Below are 19766 nucleotides of genomic sequence, written 5' to 3'. Positions count from 1 at the left end.
TTATATTAAACAAACCCGATATTAAAGTAGATAAAATAGTATAAATATTCTAATTAAACACTGCCGTTATTTACGATATATGCGTTTAGGAATTTTGTAAACACGGGCGTCCGCCATAATAATGTCGGCACATCGGAACTCAACTTGCGTAAAACACTTGCTCAATTAACAGTTAAACTCCACCACCGTTCTCTGCAAAAGATTTGAAGGCGGAGCTATGCACATGCTATTATTTAATTGGACGATTACCAATGAGGAACAAACACACGATTAGTTAGGACTGTTGATTGCTAGACAAAGGAAGCCAATTTTGTCGGCGAGAACTTTGTCGCATTATTGCTTCAGACAGGAAGCGGCTATCCTTTGATGACGTCAAACTGTCAAATCACATGGAGTGCAAATTTTCCGAAGACTTTAACTGACTCTTTGTTTACAATTCAATTAAAAAACAAACACTTGCTAATATTAAACATTGGATTAAATCAACGAGTTTGCATGAAATAACAACTTTAACAAACATTACCGCAACGACGCGGGAATTGATCTACCTAGATTTTTTTTTCGACACATTTAAATAACTCTTTCATAGCCGCGTCATGCGATAATGGGTTTTATGCGTTTAGGCCAGTATCTTAAAGCGGGTATATACGATTTTTTATATGTGTTTAATTGTAATATATTGATAAAATATGTTACAATAACACAAAATAGGCAAGAAAAATTATACATTAAAGCCGAATTTCATAAAATGCAGCAAAGACAAATTAGCGCCCCGAGCCGATAATGACGTACATATATTTTCCTACAATAACCGAAGCATTGGTCTTTGTATTAGGATCGGAGATAGTGTTCGTGTGTCGTATGAATAGATGTTGTTGCAGGAATTCAAATAAACCGTTAAACTAAGTTTAGATGCACATCGTACATGTATGGTATACATGCTGGCGAATTCGGCTGTACAGCCGTTTTCAATTTCAGAATTAAATATCTGGCTTATTCCGCATTTTTCGACAATGTTCTTCTTAACTTTTATTTTAATTTATATTGAAATATATATATATATAGTTTTTTACACAGTTTTTATAAATTCATAAATATTTGACAAAATCGTATATACCCGCTTTAAAGTATTATATTCGATATGTGTTCGTGTGTCGTATGAACGAATCTGCACTAAAACTAAATTTACGGTTGCGATAGACACCTATAAACATAGCATATACTGTAATATGCGCATAATATCACTCCAAGAGTTTCGGCCAGCGTATCTTAAAGTATTATATTCGATATTTCACATTACTGCCCCAGCCCTCTAAGCCGAGAGGAACTGTCTTTTTTTATAAGGATCGGAGTAAAAGTGTTCGTGTGTCGTATGAACGAATCTGCATTAAAACTAAATTTACATCGTACATGATCAGTTGTCAAACGAAAGTACGCTTGATATTAAATGCATTATTTTTCTCTTTCCGGGATATTGTTTTAGTATGTTGATGCTGCGTTAACAAATATAAGTGTATTAAAGTGATAACACCAAAAATAAACACCGGTTGCTATAGACACCTATAAACATAGCAGATACCAATTAATACATAGAGACCGACATTCTTTTAATCCACATTGTTTTGGGGACATTGAATGCGATAATTGTCATCAATTAACAAAGAGTCTCGCCCGGTGTCGGCATGTTTTCTATTAGCCGAAATGGAGTTTGTAACCCACGCTCTGATTAGTCAGGAGAGAACCCTGCCAAATACCTGTATGACGAGCGCTGTGAATGGTTGCTTATCAATTTTCAATAGGTAATTACTACGCCAGGGGGCGGAGTTTCGTCGATTTGGTCAGTTGATTGACGTCCGCGTGTATTCGGTAATAAACAGAAGCAACTTTGATAGCGCTGCGGATATGATAATTGCCAGATTTAAGGGCGAAGTGGTTATCGCGGGTGCTTTTGATCAGGGCGATTACAGGGAAGCCGCGGCGATATAATCGCCCGAGTCCCCCAGTTGCGTGAGCCCTGATATGCTTTTCTCCGAACATACAATTTTTGTTTTAAAAAAAGTTTATTTTCAAATATTAAATATTTGTTTTAAATGGACGGAAATTTTATATATAATTTGTTCAAATTTTAATTAATACTTCAGGGTTCTCAATAAAAGACAGCCGCCAGCCAAATCGGCCGTTTGAAATCAGAATTTTGCGGGTTGAAAATCATTCAGATTCGAAAAATTGGCAATTGACTTTTCCAAATTTGCGTGTCTTTCTGGTAATTTTGCTCCTTGTTGCTATTAAGCAAAGACGTTGCTTGATTATCTCCCTTAAAGCGTTACAACAACAACAACGAAAAGGCGCAAATTGAAATAAGTCAAAAAGCAGTCAAATATTTGGCGTTCTTTGCATCACATGGTGAGTTGTTGTTCCTGATTGCTTGCATTTTTCAGGGTTTTTTTCCACTTTTTGGGAAGATAGCCCATGGCTTTGGAATTGGGAATTTTATCAGCATTTTCATGAAATTGGGAAAATAAATTCATTAGCCTTTTTTCCACACGAAAAGTCCACTGATTAGGGAAATACTAAATTTGATATAAATCTTCATAATCATTCAAATTAAAAGAACAAAATCATACAATACTTTATTAGTAATTGAATTAATATTGAAATAAAATACGCATAAGACTTCTTTCTAAAAAAAAAAAATTTTTTTTTTGGGGGGGGGGGGGGGGGGGGAATTGGGAATTTTTTGCCACATTTTGGGAAAAAAGTATACTTTATGGGATTGGGAACATAGCCGAATTTCAGCTATAAAATCGGGCCAAAAAAAACCCTGTTTTTTGTGTTAATGCAAAGTTTTTGTTGTTGTGAAAGTTTGTTTTAAGTCAGTTATGTTTCAAACTAGAAGTGTCACGCAAAATGTGCATGGTAGACGGACGATCAGGCCTTTTCTGCCCATTCCTGTAGGGCCCAATTTCGGCCCCATTCCCAATCCGAAATGGAAGTTTTTTCCTTATCAGAATTAAATTTCCCAATTGAAACTTGAGCATCCCCCCTGTCAAAATCTTAAAAAATGACCCTAAAAATCAAGTGCAATAACGTATCCGAAAGTAAAAAAAATGCTCAAATTTAAGTGCCTGGTTGACCATTAAAATAGCCATAAAATGGCCCAAAATGCAGGCAATCAAGTGCTCAATTTTATAATTTTACGGGGGAGCATGCCCCGGACCCTTCTAGAAGGCCTGTTGGTTTCACATTTTGGCCTGTTGGCTCAAAAGTTATTAAGAACCCTGATACTTATGTTAATTGTATATGAATAGCGGTCAGACAACAGACTTTTGGAAGAAACAAAAGAAACGACCCTTCCGTAAGGGAATTATAATACAACATCTACAGCAGCAACATGTATTAGCTCTAAAGCATACAATTGGTTTTAGCCATATACAAAATAGAAAATAACAAAAGTGTAATGCATGGATTACATCATACATGTATAAGAATTATGATTTCCCAAGGCGATTTTAGCCCAGCGGGCTAAAATGCGTGCACTTGAAATTCTCACAAGCGCTTGCTGTCTGCATTCGGCCAATGTTCAATCAAAACATGCACGCTCTTATCAGCGGGGTGTGCATAAGGGGCTTAGATAACACATATGAACGATTTACGGGTCGTTCATGGGGATCAATTATGGTGTATGTCCCCTAATAATGGTCGATAATGATCTATTATTACCGGTACATGTGGAGTAAGAGCAATTAAAGATATGCTCAAATTTTGTGTTTATTTTATTTTAATTAGTTTAAACCTATTTATTGTAGCTCGATTGCATCGAAAGCCGTAGGCTTATATAAACCCTCTCGAGTCCGTTTTCTGGGACTAGAACCAGTACTTGGTGTCTTTTGGGGGAGATCAAAGGAACGCTTCCAGTGGGTTCGAACCCCTGACCTCCCGATCGCTACGCGGACACCATATCCACTACGCCACAGCAATCTTTTAAATATTTTAATTGTTTACGACTATTGCAGAAAATAAAAAAGTATAAAGAACTTGCTTAAAAAATAAACCGTTACTGATGTGTGTTGCGGTTGTGCGTAATTTAAGTTATAAAATAATACAATTAATTGGAATCAAACATCTTATTTGATTGCTCCCGACCATTTAAAGTAACATTACTACTCAAAATCAAAGAACATTTCATACAATTGTTGGTAAAATAAACTTAACCAATTAAAAATCAGTGTTCCTTATGGCAATTGCCGAAATTTCAACGCCAGATGTGGACTGGTAAAATAGATGTTTGTAGATACAAAATGCTTGTTTTCATTATTGTTATGCATATCTATTCATACGACACATATACACTAAAATGGTGTTCATGTGTCGTATGAATAGATATATTCGCGGGAATTAATTGTGGCCACAAATAAATAAACACGAGCATTTTGCATCTACAAAAATCTATGTAATCATACCACATCTAGCGTTGAAATTTTGGAGATTGCTATAAGGAACACTGATTGTTAAGGTGTTAACTTTATTTTACGAAATACTTAACGAAATTTTCGTTGATATTGAGCGCTAAAGAGACTTTAAAATTTGTTCACATTATTTTCTTAACGGCGACTATAACTTAACAGTACCAATATTTAATATATTCAGATCCAATAGATATATAGTTTCTTTCATATTTACGAAATTCGCTATATACCTGCAACACATTTTTATGCCCCCATTTCGAAGAAAAGGGGGTATATAAATTTCGCACTGTCCGTCGGTCAGTCGGTCGGTCGGTCACACTTCGTGTCCGCTCTCTTATTCAAATAGTTTTCATCCAATCTTTACCAAACTTAGTCAGAAGTTGTTTCCAGACAATATCTAGGTCAAGTTCGAATATGGGTCATGCTGGGTCAAAACTAGGTCACGGGGTCACTTAGTGCATTTCAAGGATTAAGCATGGTGTCTGCTCTCTAATTGAAGTAGTTTTCATCTGACTTTTACTAAACTTGGTCAGAAGTTGTATCAAGACAATATCTAGGTCAAGTTCGAATATGGGTCATGCCAGGTCAAAAACTAGGTCACTGGGTCACTTAGTGCATTTCAAGGATTTAGCATGGTGTCCGCTCTCTAATTGAAGTAGTTTTCATCTGATCTTTACTAAACTTGGTAAGAAGTTGTATCAAGACAATATCTAGGTCAAGTTCGAATATGGGTCATGCCGGGTCAAAAACTAGGTCACGGGGTCACTTAGTGCATTTCAAGGATTAAGCATGTTGTCTGCTCTCTAGTTTATGTGGCTTTCTGATTTATTTTGATATTCTAAGACATTTTTATGCCCCCGAAGGAGGGCATATAGTGATCGGACTGTCCGATCGTCTGTCTGTCACACTTTGCGTTTAGATTTCGAAAAATGCTCATAACTTCTATGTCGCTTCAGATAGCAATTTCATATTTAACATGCATGTGTATATGGACAAGGCCTTTCCATACGCACACAAATTTTGACCCCTGTGACCTTGACCTTGAACTTAGGGTCCGCGTTTAGGTTCGAAATCTGCATTTAGGATTTGAAAAAAGCTAATAACTTCTACCAAGCGTTTACACAGTTATACTTTTATGTAGTGACAAAGTTACAGTTGGGGGCATCCGTGTCCTGTGGACACATTTCTTGTTCTTTGCGCATGACACAATACAATCTAATAAACGACCAGTAGTTGGAAGCAAGATTTTCCATGGGTCACAGAATGTTTTTTAATATTTTGTTTGCTTTCTGTTTTTTTAATATTATAATATATGACTTGAATGAAATGAACTGAGGACAAATACATAAATATTAAAAGAAATGTTGTGATTTGGTAGCTCCAAAGAAGTGGGGATTTTGATTTATAGCATTTAGAAAGTATATAAAGAATTCGACACCAACCGCCTGCCGCAGTGCCTGACCAAATTCTTGGGGATATGCCAGTATATATATATTATTCGCTTGTTATTCTTGTCTGTTTATCATTACATTTTAATTAGTGACAATAATCAAATGAAAAATCTCTCCAAAACACCTATCACACCAACACATCATCATTTTGCACAGCACCTCGAACAACACTGACAAAGATCACACTCACATACAGAACAATTCTTTAAAACGCAACCTTCCCTACGCATAACACACTTTCACCCATCTCTTTAGTCAACAAAGTCTTTAATACATACAGCCTCAAGCACTCAACACTCTTAAACGTCTCCAGAGGCGTATTTAGGTGGGGGGCTAGGGGGCTAAAGCCCCCCCAGCTGGCTGGCTAGACACGATTTTTAATAAAAATGAGCCCCTTACAGTTTCAATCCACTTGTGTATTTCCTGTCCCTAATTAAGCCATAAACAGCTGTCGATTTGTGTGATTATCCCCCAGGCATGTGTACAGACGATCTAACTTTCGTCAGATTAAGTGCACGCTTCATTGACTGTAAGTAATAAACTGCGCTATTTGATTGGCTGAAGAAGATACATTCAACTAATGAAATTCATCCATACATTTAGCTATAGATAAATGTTTACAAATGGCTGCCGCATGAGACTTGTGAAAAACAATCTTTCAATTTGTAGCAATTAAAGAGTTTAGACGAATGCAATGGACAATCATTATTACTTTTTCAGTAATTTCTTTGATGAATTTAATTGGTATTAGCTCTTTAGAGTGATAATCCTTTTGAGTAACAAGTTATTGCCAGTGAAATTCAACTGCAATACTTAATGAATGGCAATTATTTATTTTTTTGATTTGTTTTTTTTTACAAATCGGGCTAACTGCTTTGATGTTCATCCATAGTTTTTAAAATTAAAAAAGACTCAAAAATGAAGAATTACTTTGCTATATGAAACTAAATCATTTTCTTAAAGCGTGACAACATCGAGGCAGCAACACCCGAATTAAACTACACAAGACACCTAACGACTCCCTTTGTTGACACTTTTGTGAACGAAATGGACTCCCGATTCAGTTATTTGCAGACTAAGGCAGCCATGGGATTGAAGTTTATACCTGAACAAATGTGCTCCTCTCCTGTCAGTGCTAGTGACATTGAATGGTTCAATGATGATCTCCCTTTCCCGCAGTCCCTCCCTGCCGAGTTGCACTTTATATGGCAGGCTAGGTGGAAAGGTGTACCCAACCCACCTACTTCCCTTCAGGGCTCTGATGCACATTGTGATTCCCAGCTGTACCCCACCATTTACACTGTTTTGTCCATATCATGTGTGTTCCCTTTCACATCATGCGAGTGTGAAAGGAGTATCAGTGCCCAAGGACTTGTTAAGACAAAACTAAGATCATCAATGGGTCAGGACAGGTTTTCCGCTGTGTGCCTGCTTTCCATTCATAGGGCCATGGACATAAACATTTTAATGTTGTACCTAAGTTGACCTAGTAGGATATTCAACAAGGTTAAATAGGAGGTCCACCCATCTAACACCGTTAAAAAAGTTATGGATAAAGATAATGTCTCCCACCACTTTAGTGGTTTGAGAGACATTTGATTTACCTCTGTGTGTCTGTCTGTCCGTGTGTCTGTCACACTTGATGTGTGAACTCAAGTTCTTATTTGTTTCACATGCACTTTTATCATGCAAAATGCTGATTAGATAGCAGGAAATCGCATCATTTCAAGGTGCCATTTCAAAAAAAATTCGACGACGGAAGGGGACACATCTCCCGCACCCTCCCCTGTTGAGCCCCCCCCTCTGAAAATTTTCTGGATACGCCACTGGTCTCTCTCAGTCCACTGTCTCCCACTAACGAACGACCATACGGATAGACAACTGCAAGGGACGGGTTCTATATGCTTTTATTAATTTCTCGTATTAATTATAAGTCATATGTAGCACTTGTGAATGTTTACAGTAAAAAGGTGTGATGATGATTCCCAAAACCGTCTTTAATGTACTGTTCTAGTTACCAGTTTTATATTACATGGTACAACTTCTTGCTAATCAAGCTGCGATAAACTCTTAATTTCTTTGTGCCCGACGTCAATCAAAAATTATTGTTGATAGTTAACCCCGCCCTCATAAGCATTCGCGTAACCGATTGGACGATGAACATCACAGTTTGACGACTGGAAAGTTACCTGATACATCCTTGTCGGCATTTAAATGCTGTGTAATGTGGCAAGAAAAATCGATATGCGCGTCATGCTTTTCTCTTATCAGTGGATTATCCATTACCCCATGTGGTGTTTATGGCGATTACTTGTGAAAGTAGGTACCGAGTGCTCTTTTAAAACAGGGAATATTGATACTCTGATAGGGAAACCTTGATTTTTTTTGACAATCTCCACTTTCTTTTACTGAAAAATACACTGATCGGAAAATTTCAAGCACCCCGGGGACTCTGATTCCAAAATTCAAGCGCCCCAGGGAGGGATCGTTTAATGGCCTGTGGAAAGCACTGAAATGTTCATCTATTGGATTTAAGTTATTATATATACACAAATCAAGCATAATATCAGTGTCATTTTCTTATAAAATATTATCATGGCTTTACAATAAAGAAAACAATCAAGGTTTTTTGTGTGACAAACCAGACATCAGCTACAGTTACATACATATATACTTTAAAATAAAAAGATAAATACTTTTATAAGCTCGACTATTATATATGAAATATATATAGTGGAGCTATCCTACTCACCCCAGCGTTGGCGTTTCCGTTCCGTTAGCGTGCAAATGTTAAAGTTTTCGTACTATCACAATTATTTTCATTGTCCCTTGACATATTGCTTTCATATTTTGCATACTTGTTTACCAACATGACCCCAACCTATAAACAAGAGCAGACAACTCTTATCAAGCATTTTGTCATAATTATGGCCCCTTTCCACTTATAATATGCAGCAAATGTTAAAGTTTTTGTACTACCCCATTTATAAGCTCGACTATTATATATGAAATATATATAGTGGAGCTATCCTACTCACCCCGGCGTGGGCGTTCCGTGCCGTGCCGTTAGCATGCAAATGTTAAAGTTTTCGTAATACCCCAATTATTTTCATTGTCCCTTGACATATTGCTTTCATATTTTGCATACTTGTTTACCAACATGACCCCAACCTATAAACAAGAGCAGACAACTCTATCAAGCATTTTTTCATAATTATGGCCCCTTTTTCACTTAGAATATGCAGCAAATGTTAAAGTTTTCATACTACCCCATTTATTTTCATTGTCCCTTGACATATTGCTTTCATATTTTGCATACTTGTTTACCAACATCACCCCAACCTATAAACAAGAGCTGACAACTCTATCAAGCATTTCGTCATAATTATTGCCCCTTTTATACTTAGAATATGCATATTATTAATAAATCTATGTTGAAGCTGAAGCACTGCTAATACCCATAAAAAATGACAAACTGAACAGATAATTTGAACAGAGCTAACGTTAAAGAATCAGATGAGGTGCTGAAAATACTTAATATTGCAATTGAAATTTCAATGTTTATACATGATGGCAATGTATTTTTCCCGGGAGGACAAAGAGGCATGGCACATTACTTTCAAAAACGGCATTTTAACGAACATTTTAGGCAGAAAAGGGCAAAAAAATTCCGTGAATACCTGGTTTTGGAAGGAACATGTAATCAGGGGCAGTTTTGGGAAAAACATAAAAATAGAAACGAGCACATTTAATGGTAAATAATGTAATTAACTTACTTTAATTAATAGAAATATATTTACCTTGCAATTAAGTTCCATGTTGTTTCAGTAAACTGTACTGCAAGACATACATGATAAAGCAATATATGCATATAAATCTGATTATACACAGATCCACTAACATATAATTGAAACAATGTTTGTCTTTTTTCATTTTGTAACGATTATGTTTTCAGATGTTTTAACTTTGCGAGTAACTGAAACTAACATTTTCAAACACTCGTTTCCGTTGCATACATGTATATCCTCTATTCCGCTGAGAAGATGACTCATAAATATGTTTTTTGTAATTAAAACGTTTTATGCATCGTTGATTATCAAAGGTCTTCAATCTTTAAGTGCCATTTTTGCAGAGAATCACCAGTTTTCACATTTAAAAAAAAGCTCTTCGTTGTTTTACCAAAAGTAAAGATATCAGGCAAAAAAAGGTCCGTTTGGGGTCTCCTTGGAAAAAAACATGGTCAGTAGATAGGTTGTTTTTTTTTGTCTTTCGGGTACTATAATGGAAGGCTACTAAAGCTTATTATAAGAAATACATGTATATATATGCTTTGTTTGCTTGATATTACATCTTATATGAACGAAAATGAACAAAAAAAATTATTATGTTTTTTTTTTGGGGGGGGACCCCAATAAAAAGTTTAGGGTCGGCGCCAATTCGGGAGACACGAAATTGACCTATTTTTTGGCCTTAGGGATGTTTGTGTTTATGAAATTCTTTAGCACATTCATCATCCATATTGCCCAAATTTTGGTTTTTAAAATAGAAATCGTAATGGATTATTGGGTAATGGATAGAGTTGGAACATGCAAAAATTTATCAATATATTTAACATGACGTTTATTTATAGATCTCTGGAACATGTTTGTATTTATCGATATCACATTCGGTAGGGTCTATTAGAATTTTGAAATAAAAGTGGGACTTGAAAATTTATGTACAGGCCAATCAGGGCCGACACTTTCTACCCAAACTTTTTTAGCTATTAAGTCCCTTTATAAGAAAAATACAATTGAAGTGGAAACAGTCATCAATGATAAGCCTGTGCAATGTGCACAGGCTATCTTTGGAGGACAGTTAACACACATGTATTAAGCCCTGTTTTATCATATCAAGGCTTATTTGTAGAAGTATTATCTTTACAGGACTGAGAAGAAGCAGTGGATGATCGGCTTATTCTGGGGATGTGCTACTCTGTACTCATGTCGGACAGTCATGCCACTGGTGGCTGTACCCATGTCCAAGGAACTGGGTTGGGACAAAACAGAATCGGTACCACTCTCTGCGGTTACTTTGTATTTGAGCCGTGCTTATACTGACCTCTGTTTTAAGGAGAGATTTATATGATTGCATGTAATCAGGGTTTGTCCCAGGAAAATTTGACAGCCTTGAATGGTATTTAAAATTTTACATTTTAAGATCTCTAAGATGTTGCTATCATGGGTATACTTAAATGAGTCTGTACACTTTTTGTTATACTTTGTTGAAAAACAAATGATTAACAATGAAAACATGATTAATTTCATTAATTGGTTCTTAATAACGTTTCATACGTACAATTCACAAAACTTAATACAGATACAGATGTTCAAAAATTCAGGCCTCACTTTTTATACTGCAAACTCTAACAGGCCCACAGGGATCTTACTGCCACTGTTTACAACGTAAAACATACAAATTGTCACCAGTTGTTGGCAACTTAAATCTGCTGTACAGTGAACATCAGTTAATCCTCCCTTGTTACTTAAATAACAAACATTTAAATAAATAAATTGTGTAACATTATTGTGATTATTATTTGTATATATGTTGTGGTTATATAAAGCACTTGAAGTAACTTCATAAGTAATGATAAGCTTTATTTTTATGAAAAAATTGGCCTGAACCAGCAATACACCATACAGTACAGCCAAAGCGGCACAAACATAATCCGCGGCTACGCCACGGCCAGATTATTAGTCCGCGGCGGCCGAATCGTGTGTTCACGCGGCGTATCGCCGTGGCACTCGGCATCGATCCGCGCAACGACGCCGAGTCTGTATTAACCTCGCGTACTTTCGCGGAGTAAATCCGCCGCATACGTACGCGGCGGATCGAGTGAAAAGATATCCACATACATACATGTATGTGTAGCATAGAATTAATTACGCGCAACTGTTTATGTTTCGTTCGATTATCATTGTTAAATTTGTAATCCAAAACACACTTCCGAATTTTAATGCTAACGCGTCCTTTGGCAAATTCTAGCGTCAAATAAACAGTGCTAAAATATCCTTTGTTTCATAAAAAGCGTGCGAAAATTATGCAGACATGTAGAACGTCGTTTGGAAAGTTTGGGTGTATTTTGTGTTGTATTTACATGAACATCACGTCAGGCGTAAATCGCGTGTTCAGTGGAGAAAAAAAACGCCCCGATTAGACCTTATTTCATCATCTCTATAAATAGTAACAAATGCCAAAATGTATTTGATACTTAAGGAAATATCGAGAATGTTTGTGTATCGTAAATATTTACCAGCATTTGCTTTAAAACTGGAATACACGGGATTATCGGGTAATTAGTAGCGATATTAACTGTATAATATGAACAAAATAAAATGTGTATATATACGCATATGCAAACAATAGTTATAATAAGCTGATAATTAACAAAACTACAAATACGTCGTCACCGTCTTGATTATTGATGTGGCTTCAAACTGCTATTTTTCTCAGCTAAAATCTAATAGCGGAATCAACATGCAATTAATTTATAATTCAACCATATGCTGGAGCCTTGACCACTTGTATGTGCGAAAACATAATTACGTGACCTTGTTTATGTGTGAAATACATACGCCACAGGCGGGAAACAAACTTAATAATTGGCCAGACACATTAACTACGCTTACATTTATATGCTAATACAATCCGCGCACAATAAATATATTATGATTTTAATTATTATTATAATTGTTCTTTCATAATTTGTTAACTACATGTAACTAATAATTTTAAAAAGATTTTTTTATTTCATGATGCGAATCGACTCGGCATCATGTCGCGGATCGCGGCATGCCTTGGCGGACAGATGCGAAGTTTCGCGGCGAAATGCTACTTGCCGCCGCATACTGACGCGGCTTCAACGACTGCCGCGGCATCGCCTCGTTTCGCCTTGCCGCCGCGGATCGCGAAATACGTTTGTTCCGCTTTGGCTGTACTGTATTTGCCCTGGGGAAATCCTGTGCATTTGTTTTATTTTAACTCTTTCAGTGCGGGAACCTAATTTTGAAGGTCTGTGCAAACAGTTTGGATCCAGATGAGATGCCACAGAACGCGGCATCTCATCAGGATCCAAACTATTTGCTTTTCTGATAGTATTATTTGAAAAAAATCTAAGAAAATGCTAATTTTAGAAATTTAGCAGACAACATTTTAGCAGACAACAAATTTCCCAGCATGCAAAGGGTTAGTCTTGCTCTGAGAAAAGGGGGTTTCATGCATGTACGTAAAGCTGCGCCCAGATTATTTCGCACAGGCTAATGCAGGACCAAATATTATCGCTAAATACGAAAATAAAAATAAAGGAGAAAGTGTTGTGCCAAAATTAAGCCCATCTTTTTAAAGCAAGGCTCAGTGAAAATGTTCAATGCTGTTTTTTCCAGGGTTCAGTCTTGTCAGCTTTTTTCTGGGGCTACACAATGACCCAGTTTCTTGGTGGATATCTCAGCGACAGAATTGGCGGTGATGTGGTCATACCCATAGCAGCTTGTTGCTGGTCACTGGTCACTTTTTGGACTCCCCAGCTGGTGTATTTATTTGAGGACAAGATTCTTACGCTGAGGCTTGTTATACTATCTAGGGTATTGCTTGGAGTTTTTCAGGGTGAGTTACTAGGGATGGAAAATATTTGATCCTCGCTTTGAGAAAAGGAGATTAATGTATTTACATAAAGTGTTGTCCCCTGAATCAGGGAAAACACTTTTTTTTTCTTATCAACTGGTTTTCTTTACAAAGATACTGAACTTTGCACAAAAAATTACATAAAAGCAGAAAGTTTCCAGGGCTCAGCCTAGGTTCAAACTTGAGGGAGAAGTGACTTCTCTCTGAGCTGAAATTAGGGAGAAGTGAGGCCACTAGAAGGAGAAGTGATTTCTGTTCGGTGTGTAATAAAATCTTCGCTTGTTTTATACCCTTCATTACACCAAGCCTTAGTATCATCATCAATGACAAACAAATACTATTTTCAAATTCAATAAATCCTTACATATTAAGTCACATAAATCAATTCATACAAATAAAACTTGTGATTTCCATGTGCATCATAAAAATAAACAGTACTTTAATAATGCAATGACAATCCAAACCCTATTTACATCATATTAATGTATCGATACATGATAATTAGTCAGTGATTTTTTCACCCAATTGGGAACAGGTCCGGTACCAATGCCATTGGGAATTCTTCGCTTCATGAAATCACCAAATTGTGGTAAAAACGAGTCTTAACAAAACACAATCTTAATGCATGGGACATATAGTATATTTATTACTGTTAATCCGAATTGTATACATATCCGAAATATGTACACTTGAGAATGCCTTACCTGTATCATTTAATAATCCAAATTTTCCTTGTTGTTATCTGGTTTAACAAACCTTATTACACGTACATGTTTGTTAAAACCAGTTAATGCTTTCTCCATTATTGAATCACCATTACTTGTAATTTGAATCGCCAGCTTTGAATTGAACGCGGGTTTAATGTTACAATACATCTGCCATGTGCAATGTCGAAGGTCATGAGTCATGACGTAGCAATTTTATTCTACTCGGATAATTTATATCTAATCGAGGAAATGTGTTTTCTCAAAGTCTATTGTGTAGTATTAGGACTTGTTAGTATAAAAATGAACTGTGATTCCAGTTTATATAAGATGGGTGTTACTCGTAATTATCGGTGGATTAACAAACTGACAAAACTCGCTGGACTTTTACAGTAGTGGATCTACGTAATTAATAGACCCTTTGATCAATTTCGTTTTTCTTCAATAATTTTTCCGACTTTTTTAACCATGCCGTCTGCCAAAAACATGTAATTATCGAATGGTCACGTAATCATTAGACAACTTACAGCACGCGCAAAGAGGTTGCGGGATATAAAATAAAGTCGTTTAAGTATGGATACGGTAGATAAAACTATGGAAATAAGCACTACAGTTTGCACGGGTGGGTTGTTAGTTTTCGTTTATATGGTTATGAATTAATGTCTGACAAAATAAATTGCACATCGACTGGATAATTAGTGTTTAAGAGTTTTGAAACACGAAACAAGTAAACAGTAGAACATACTAGAATAAATCGTATTCATATTTACTGTTGGGGATGTATTGCGCGTGTAAACTTTTTTGAGCGTAAATACATGTCTAAAACGACGTCATTTCATCGCTTAGGTAAACTATTGCATATGTATATACAATGCGCGCGTTCTCATTGGTAACTATCCATGTTAATGTACCGCTTAACTCCGCCTGCAAGGCGTGTACTAATTGGGCTTGCAGAGCAGAGAACTATCCAAACTGTCGGCGAAATAACACTCGCTATGATCTTTTGGTCTAAACCGTTATTGTTTGGAGTGAATGCCCATGTATGCTAGTTGCCTGGATAAGCTTTCACAGCAGTCGATCTTTTGCTGTGATAATAAACTGATAACATAACAAGCGTCATCGGTGACTTTATGACATGTGAAAATAGAGATTTTTTAGATGAAAAAGTTTAGAGAAAAAAACGTCGATGTTGTATAAAAAGAAGGCGAAGTCAACTTCTCCTTCATGTAATTTAAGGGCGACATTATTATGTCCCGGGCGAAGATGTCGCCCACGTCGCCCTCACGGCCGAGCCCTGGTTTCATCTCTGATTAGCCTATGCAGAAAGCACAGTCTAATCTTGGCAATACTTTAACTCTTTCAGTGCTGGAACCGAATTTTGAAGGCCTTTGCAAACAGTTTGGATCCAGATGAGACGCCACAGAACATGGCGTCTCATCAGGATCCAAACTGTTTGCTATTCTGATAGTATTCTTTGAAAAAAATCTAAGAAAATGCTAATTTTATAAATTCAGCAGACGACATTTTAGCAGACGACAAATTTCCCAGCATGCAAAGGGTTAAGCACTAGCATTAAGCTGTGTTTTCACAGAGTGAGGCTCATTTATATTTTGCAAACTTTTGTTTTCTGAAGTTACGGGTATGTGATAATACCGGGTTTGTTTGATTTGGTTGCATTATAGTACAATGTATTATGTTATACAGCTGCTGGAGTTGTTAAATGAACAATTTCTGTAAATGTTGTTGAACATTTCTAGTTTTTGTCCCTTTTACTTTCTCAGATAATACATGTATACACTTATTTCAGGGAATGCATTTAATGATCACAAATTACATACTTAAATATTTATTTACTAGATTTATTATTTATTATCTTTGTGATGCTAATACTCTCATTCATTGGCATTATTTTAAAAATAAATTCTTGTGTACTTATTAAATGAATAACTTTCAGTGTCTTTAATTATGCTGTCTAGATTTCACTGACTATCACAGGACAGTTATCACTGTAGAATAGCCTTCAATTTTACTGGAGCTTAACTAACACGCATGCCCAAATGATAAACAAATATTTCAATGCTTGGTGTGAAATGACATGGCATGTACACATGCTAGAAAAACATATATTGTTATTGAATAAAGTTGAGATCAAATTCATAAAAATTATTATCTAATATATGTATGAGCCGTACAGTCATATCAGGGATTACACTTTCTGCTTTTAGGACATTTTTCCTTTATAGGAAGTCTCTTCTAAATGAAAATAAGCGGAAATTATCGACCTTGATTAGCTCTACGGACACAGGCTTATATTGGGCGATACTGTACATACATGCATAAAGCGCCAGTTTTCTAAGGACTGGCTCATGTAAATGTTAACCTTTTCCCACTCAGAAGCAAAGTGAAAATGGCTGTGTGAAAACAGCATAAAAATAGAACAGACTGCGAGTAACTTGCAGTCTGTTCAGGTTTTATGCTGTTTGCTGCTCATCAGTATTTAAGGTTTGGAGTTGAAGCCTTAAAAAAATTGAATCTAGTTAGAAAGGTCAGTAATTAAATGTAACTTTCTAAAGGACTACATGTGCATCAAAATACGTATCTAAGTGGTAGAGGGTTAAGAAGGTACACAAGTATCATGCACAATATGCCCATGCTGATGCTGCCTTCTGTGTATGTAAAATGTATCATCAGGAGAGGGACTGGTGAATGCCGGTCGCCGTGGCCTAGTGGATATTGTGTACACGTAGCCAACAGGATGACATGGGTTTGATCCCCACTTTGAGAATGTTCTTTATATCTCCCCCAAAGGCAAAGTACTGGCTCCACCCAGGAAATGTACTCAACAGCGTTTCAAATAGCACAAGACTTTCTTTGAAATCAGGCTAAAATATATAGGTTTAAACTACGTAAAACTGGTGGTAATACTGGATTTGTAGGTGTGTTTATGCCGTGTATCACGAGCTTTATCGGCCAGTTTGTCTCGACACAACAGCGCTCATCCTCTGTTGCTTTCGTCGTCGCTGGGACTTACGGCGGGTGAGTTTGTTGCCGTAGCAACCAGAGGGTGAACTCCTGTTGGGATATCAAAGTGGACGATTTAACGCGATATGAGTTACGCTCTGATAAAACAGGGTTGAATGAATTTGGTGTCATCCCAGATAAGCCTGAGCAGTTTAGACAGTCTTATCAGGGATCACATGTTTTGCTTTAACTGGACTTATGTCAAGAAGAGGCTTCCTTAACCCTTTGCATGCTGGGAAATTTGTCGTCTGCTAAAATGTCGTCTGCAGAATTTCTAAAATTAGCATTTTCTTCGATTTTTTTTAAAGAATACTATCAGAATAGCAAACAGTTTGGATCCTGATGAGACGCCACGTTCTGTGGCGTCTCATCTGGATCCAAACTGTTTGCAAAGGCCTTTAAAATCCGGTTCCCGCACTGAAAGGGTTAAAATGAAATATGCAATTAAAGCTGAAAGTGTCGTCCCTGATAAGCCTGTCCAGACTTCACAGGCTAATCTGGTACGACACTTAACACACATGCATTTAACCCAGTTTTCTCAGTGCAAAGCTAATCTACTTTGTTGTAGTGGCATGTGTAGTTCCTGTATGGGTGTATTCTGATAATCTGTATTATTGTTCAATGCCTTTTTCACATAATTAAAAGTGCAGGGTATTGTATTAAATTAACTATTAATGTTTACCTCTGTATTTTTGCAACCATGAGAAATAGGCCATTCATTGTTGTTTTGTGTTCTTTTGTTTGCCTGCTTGCTTGCTTTTAATCTATGTTATTATTTTATCATTTACTAATAACAGATGTAACCACTTTACTAGTTTAATAAAAACAATTTCGAAAGGTATGTAAAAATAGGTACTCATAAAATCCATGGATTCCAAAATGAAATTTTTGTGTGTAGAACTGTTTTTATACGCCCGTATAAAATACGGGACGTATTATGTGAAACCCCTTGGCGGGCGGGCGGGCGGCGGGCGGAAGGCATCACTTTGTCCGGACTCTAATTCAAATTGTATTCATCCGATCTTCAACAAACTTGGTCAGCAGTTGCATCTAGTTGATATCTAGGCCAAGTTCGAATATGGGTCATGCCGGGTCAAAAACTAGGTCATAGGGTCAATAAGTGCATTTTCAAAGGGGCCACTTTGTCCGGACTCTATTTCAAATTGTATTCATCCGATCTTCACCAAACTTGGTCAGCAGTTGCATCTAGTTGATATATAGGCCAAGTTCGAATATGGGTCATGCCGGGTCAAAAACTAGGTCATAGGGTCAATTAGTGCATTTTCAACGGCGCCACTTTGTCCGGACTCTAATTCAAATTGTATTCATCCGATCTTCACCAAACTTGGTCAGTAGTTGCATCTAGTTGATATCTAGGTCAAGTCCGAATATGGGTCATGCTGGGTCAAAAACTAGGTCAAAGGGTCAATTAGTGCATTTTACTTTGTCCGGACTCTAATTCAAATTGTATAAATCTTATCTTCACCAAACTTGGTCAGTAGTTGCATCTAGTTGATATCTAGGCCAAGTTCGAATATGGGTCATGCCAGGTAAAAAACTAGGTCATAGGGTCAATTAGTCCATTTTCAACAGCGCCACTTTGTCCGGACTCTTATTCAAATTGTATTCATCCGATCTTTACCAAACTTGGTCAGTAGTTTCAAGATAAGTAATATCAGTACAGGAAATACTGCCATTCTATACCTATGTAGGTCTAAACAATTATGATTTAAATATTGTGTTTTAGAGAACAAATGAGACTAAGTGTACACTTATTGATATCAATGCATATATATGAATATATCAGTTATATAAGTTGTTGTTGTTTTTTTTGCTTATTTCCAAAACAAATACATCAATCATCAGTGTATCATCTCCAATGGCACACGAATCGGGCGTATATTGCTCCGTCATGCGGCGCTCTTGTTTATAGGTTTTTTTTTAGTATTAAATAAACTAATTTATAGTATCTAACATGTATTTAACAATTTTGTCACATTATTTTTTTATGCCCCCAGTAGGGTGGCATATAGCAGTTGAACTGTCCGTCAGTCAGTATGTCAGTCTGTCCGTCCGTCTGAAAAAAACATTGGCCATAACTTTTTCAATATTCAAGATAGCAACTTGATATTTGGCATGCATGTGCATCTCATGAAGCTGCACATTTTGAGTGGTGGAAGTTAAAGGTCAAGGTCATACTTCAAGGTCAAAGGTAAAAAAATCAATTAAAAAAAATCAAAGCGCTGTTCTCATGAAGCTGCACATTTTTAGTGGTGGAAGTTCAGGGTCAAGGTCATCCTTCAAGGTCAATTTTTTGTCAAAGCGGCGCAATAGGGGGCATTGTGTTTCTGACAAACACATCTCTTGTTGTCCATGTTTTTGATTAAATTGCAAAATTTAATTAACCCAACCTCCGAATGGTTCATCAGTTAATATTTTGTAAGTTTAAAATTGTTAAATAT

At 36.6% G+C, this 19766-nt stretch overlaps 2 protein-coding genes and 1 long non-coding RNA gene across 4 annotated transcripts in view; 2 read left to right on the top strand and 1 right to left on the bottom strand.

Moving 5' to 3' along the window:
• The window catches only part of LOC127834498 (uncharacterized), a 213288-nt gene that overhangs the window by 126708 nt on the left and 66814 nt on the right, over positions 1-19766 (bottom strand). The gene's annotated exons all lie outside the window — the stretch shown is intronic.
• The window catches only part of LOC127834500 (solute carrier family 17 member 9-like), a 52454-nt gene that overhangs the window by 8335 nt on the left and 24353 nt on the right, over positions 1-19766 (top strand). The window contains exons 2-4 of one of the 2 annotated variants that reach the window (XM_052360373.1): positions 10843-10969; positions 13342-13561; positions 17220-17319. In XM_052360373.1, the coding sequence (XP_052216333.1) occupies positions 10843-10969; positions 13342-13561; positions 17220-17319 (447 nt within the window). The remainder of the gene's footprint in view (positions 1-10842; positions 10970-13341; positions 13562-17219; positions 17320-19766) is intronic. The other variant, XM_052360372.1, reaches the window with a different exon arrangement.
• LOC127834507 (uncharacterized) lies at positions 18111-19121 on the top strand. Its single transcript, XR_008027967.1, has 2 exons — positions 18111-18408; positions 18565-19121. It is a non-coding gene; the product is annotated as an uncharacterized LOC127834507 (long non-coding RNA).

The sequence above is a fragment of the Dreissena polymorpha genome, chromosome 6 (genome assembly GCF_020536995.1).
Source record: "Dreissena polymorpha isolate Duluth1 chromosome 6, UMN_Dpol_1.0, whole genome shotgun sequence".
Classification (NCBI taxonomy): domain Eukaryota; kingdom Metazoa; phylum Mollusca; class Bivalvia; order Myida; family Dreissenidae; genus Dreissena; species Dreissena polymorpha.
The sequence above is the reverse complement of the archived record's forward strand: the minus strand, read 5'-3'. Positions and strand labels throughout refer to the sequence as shown.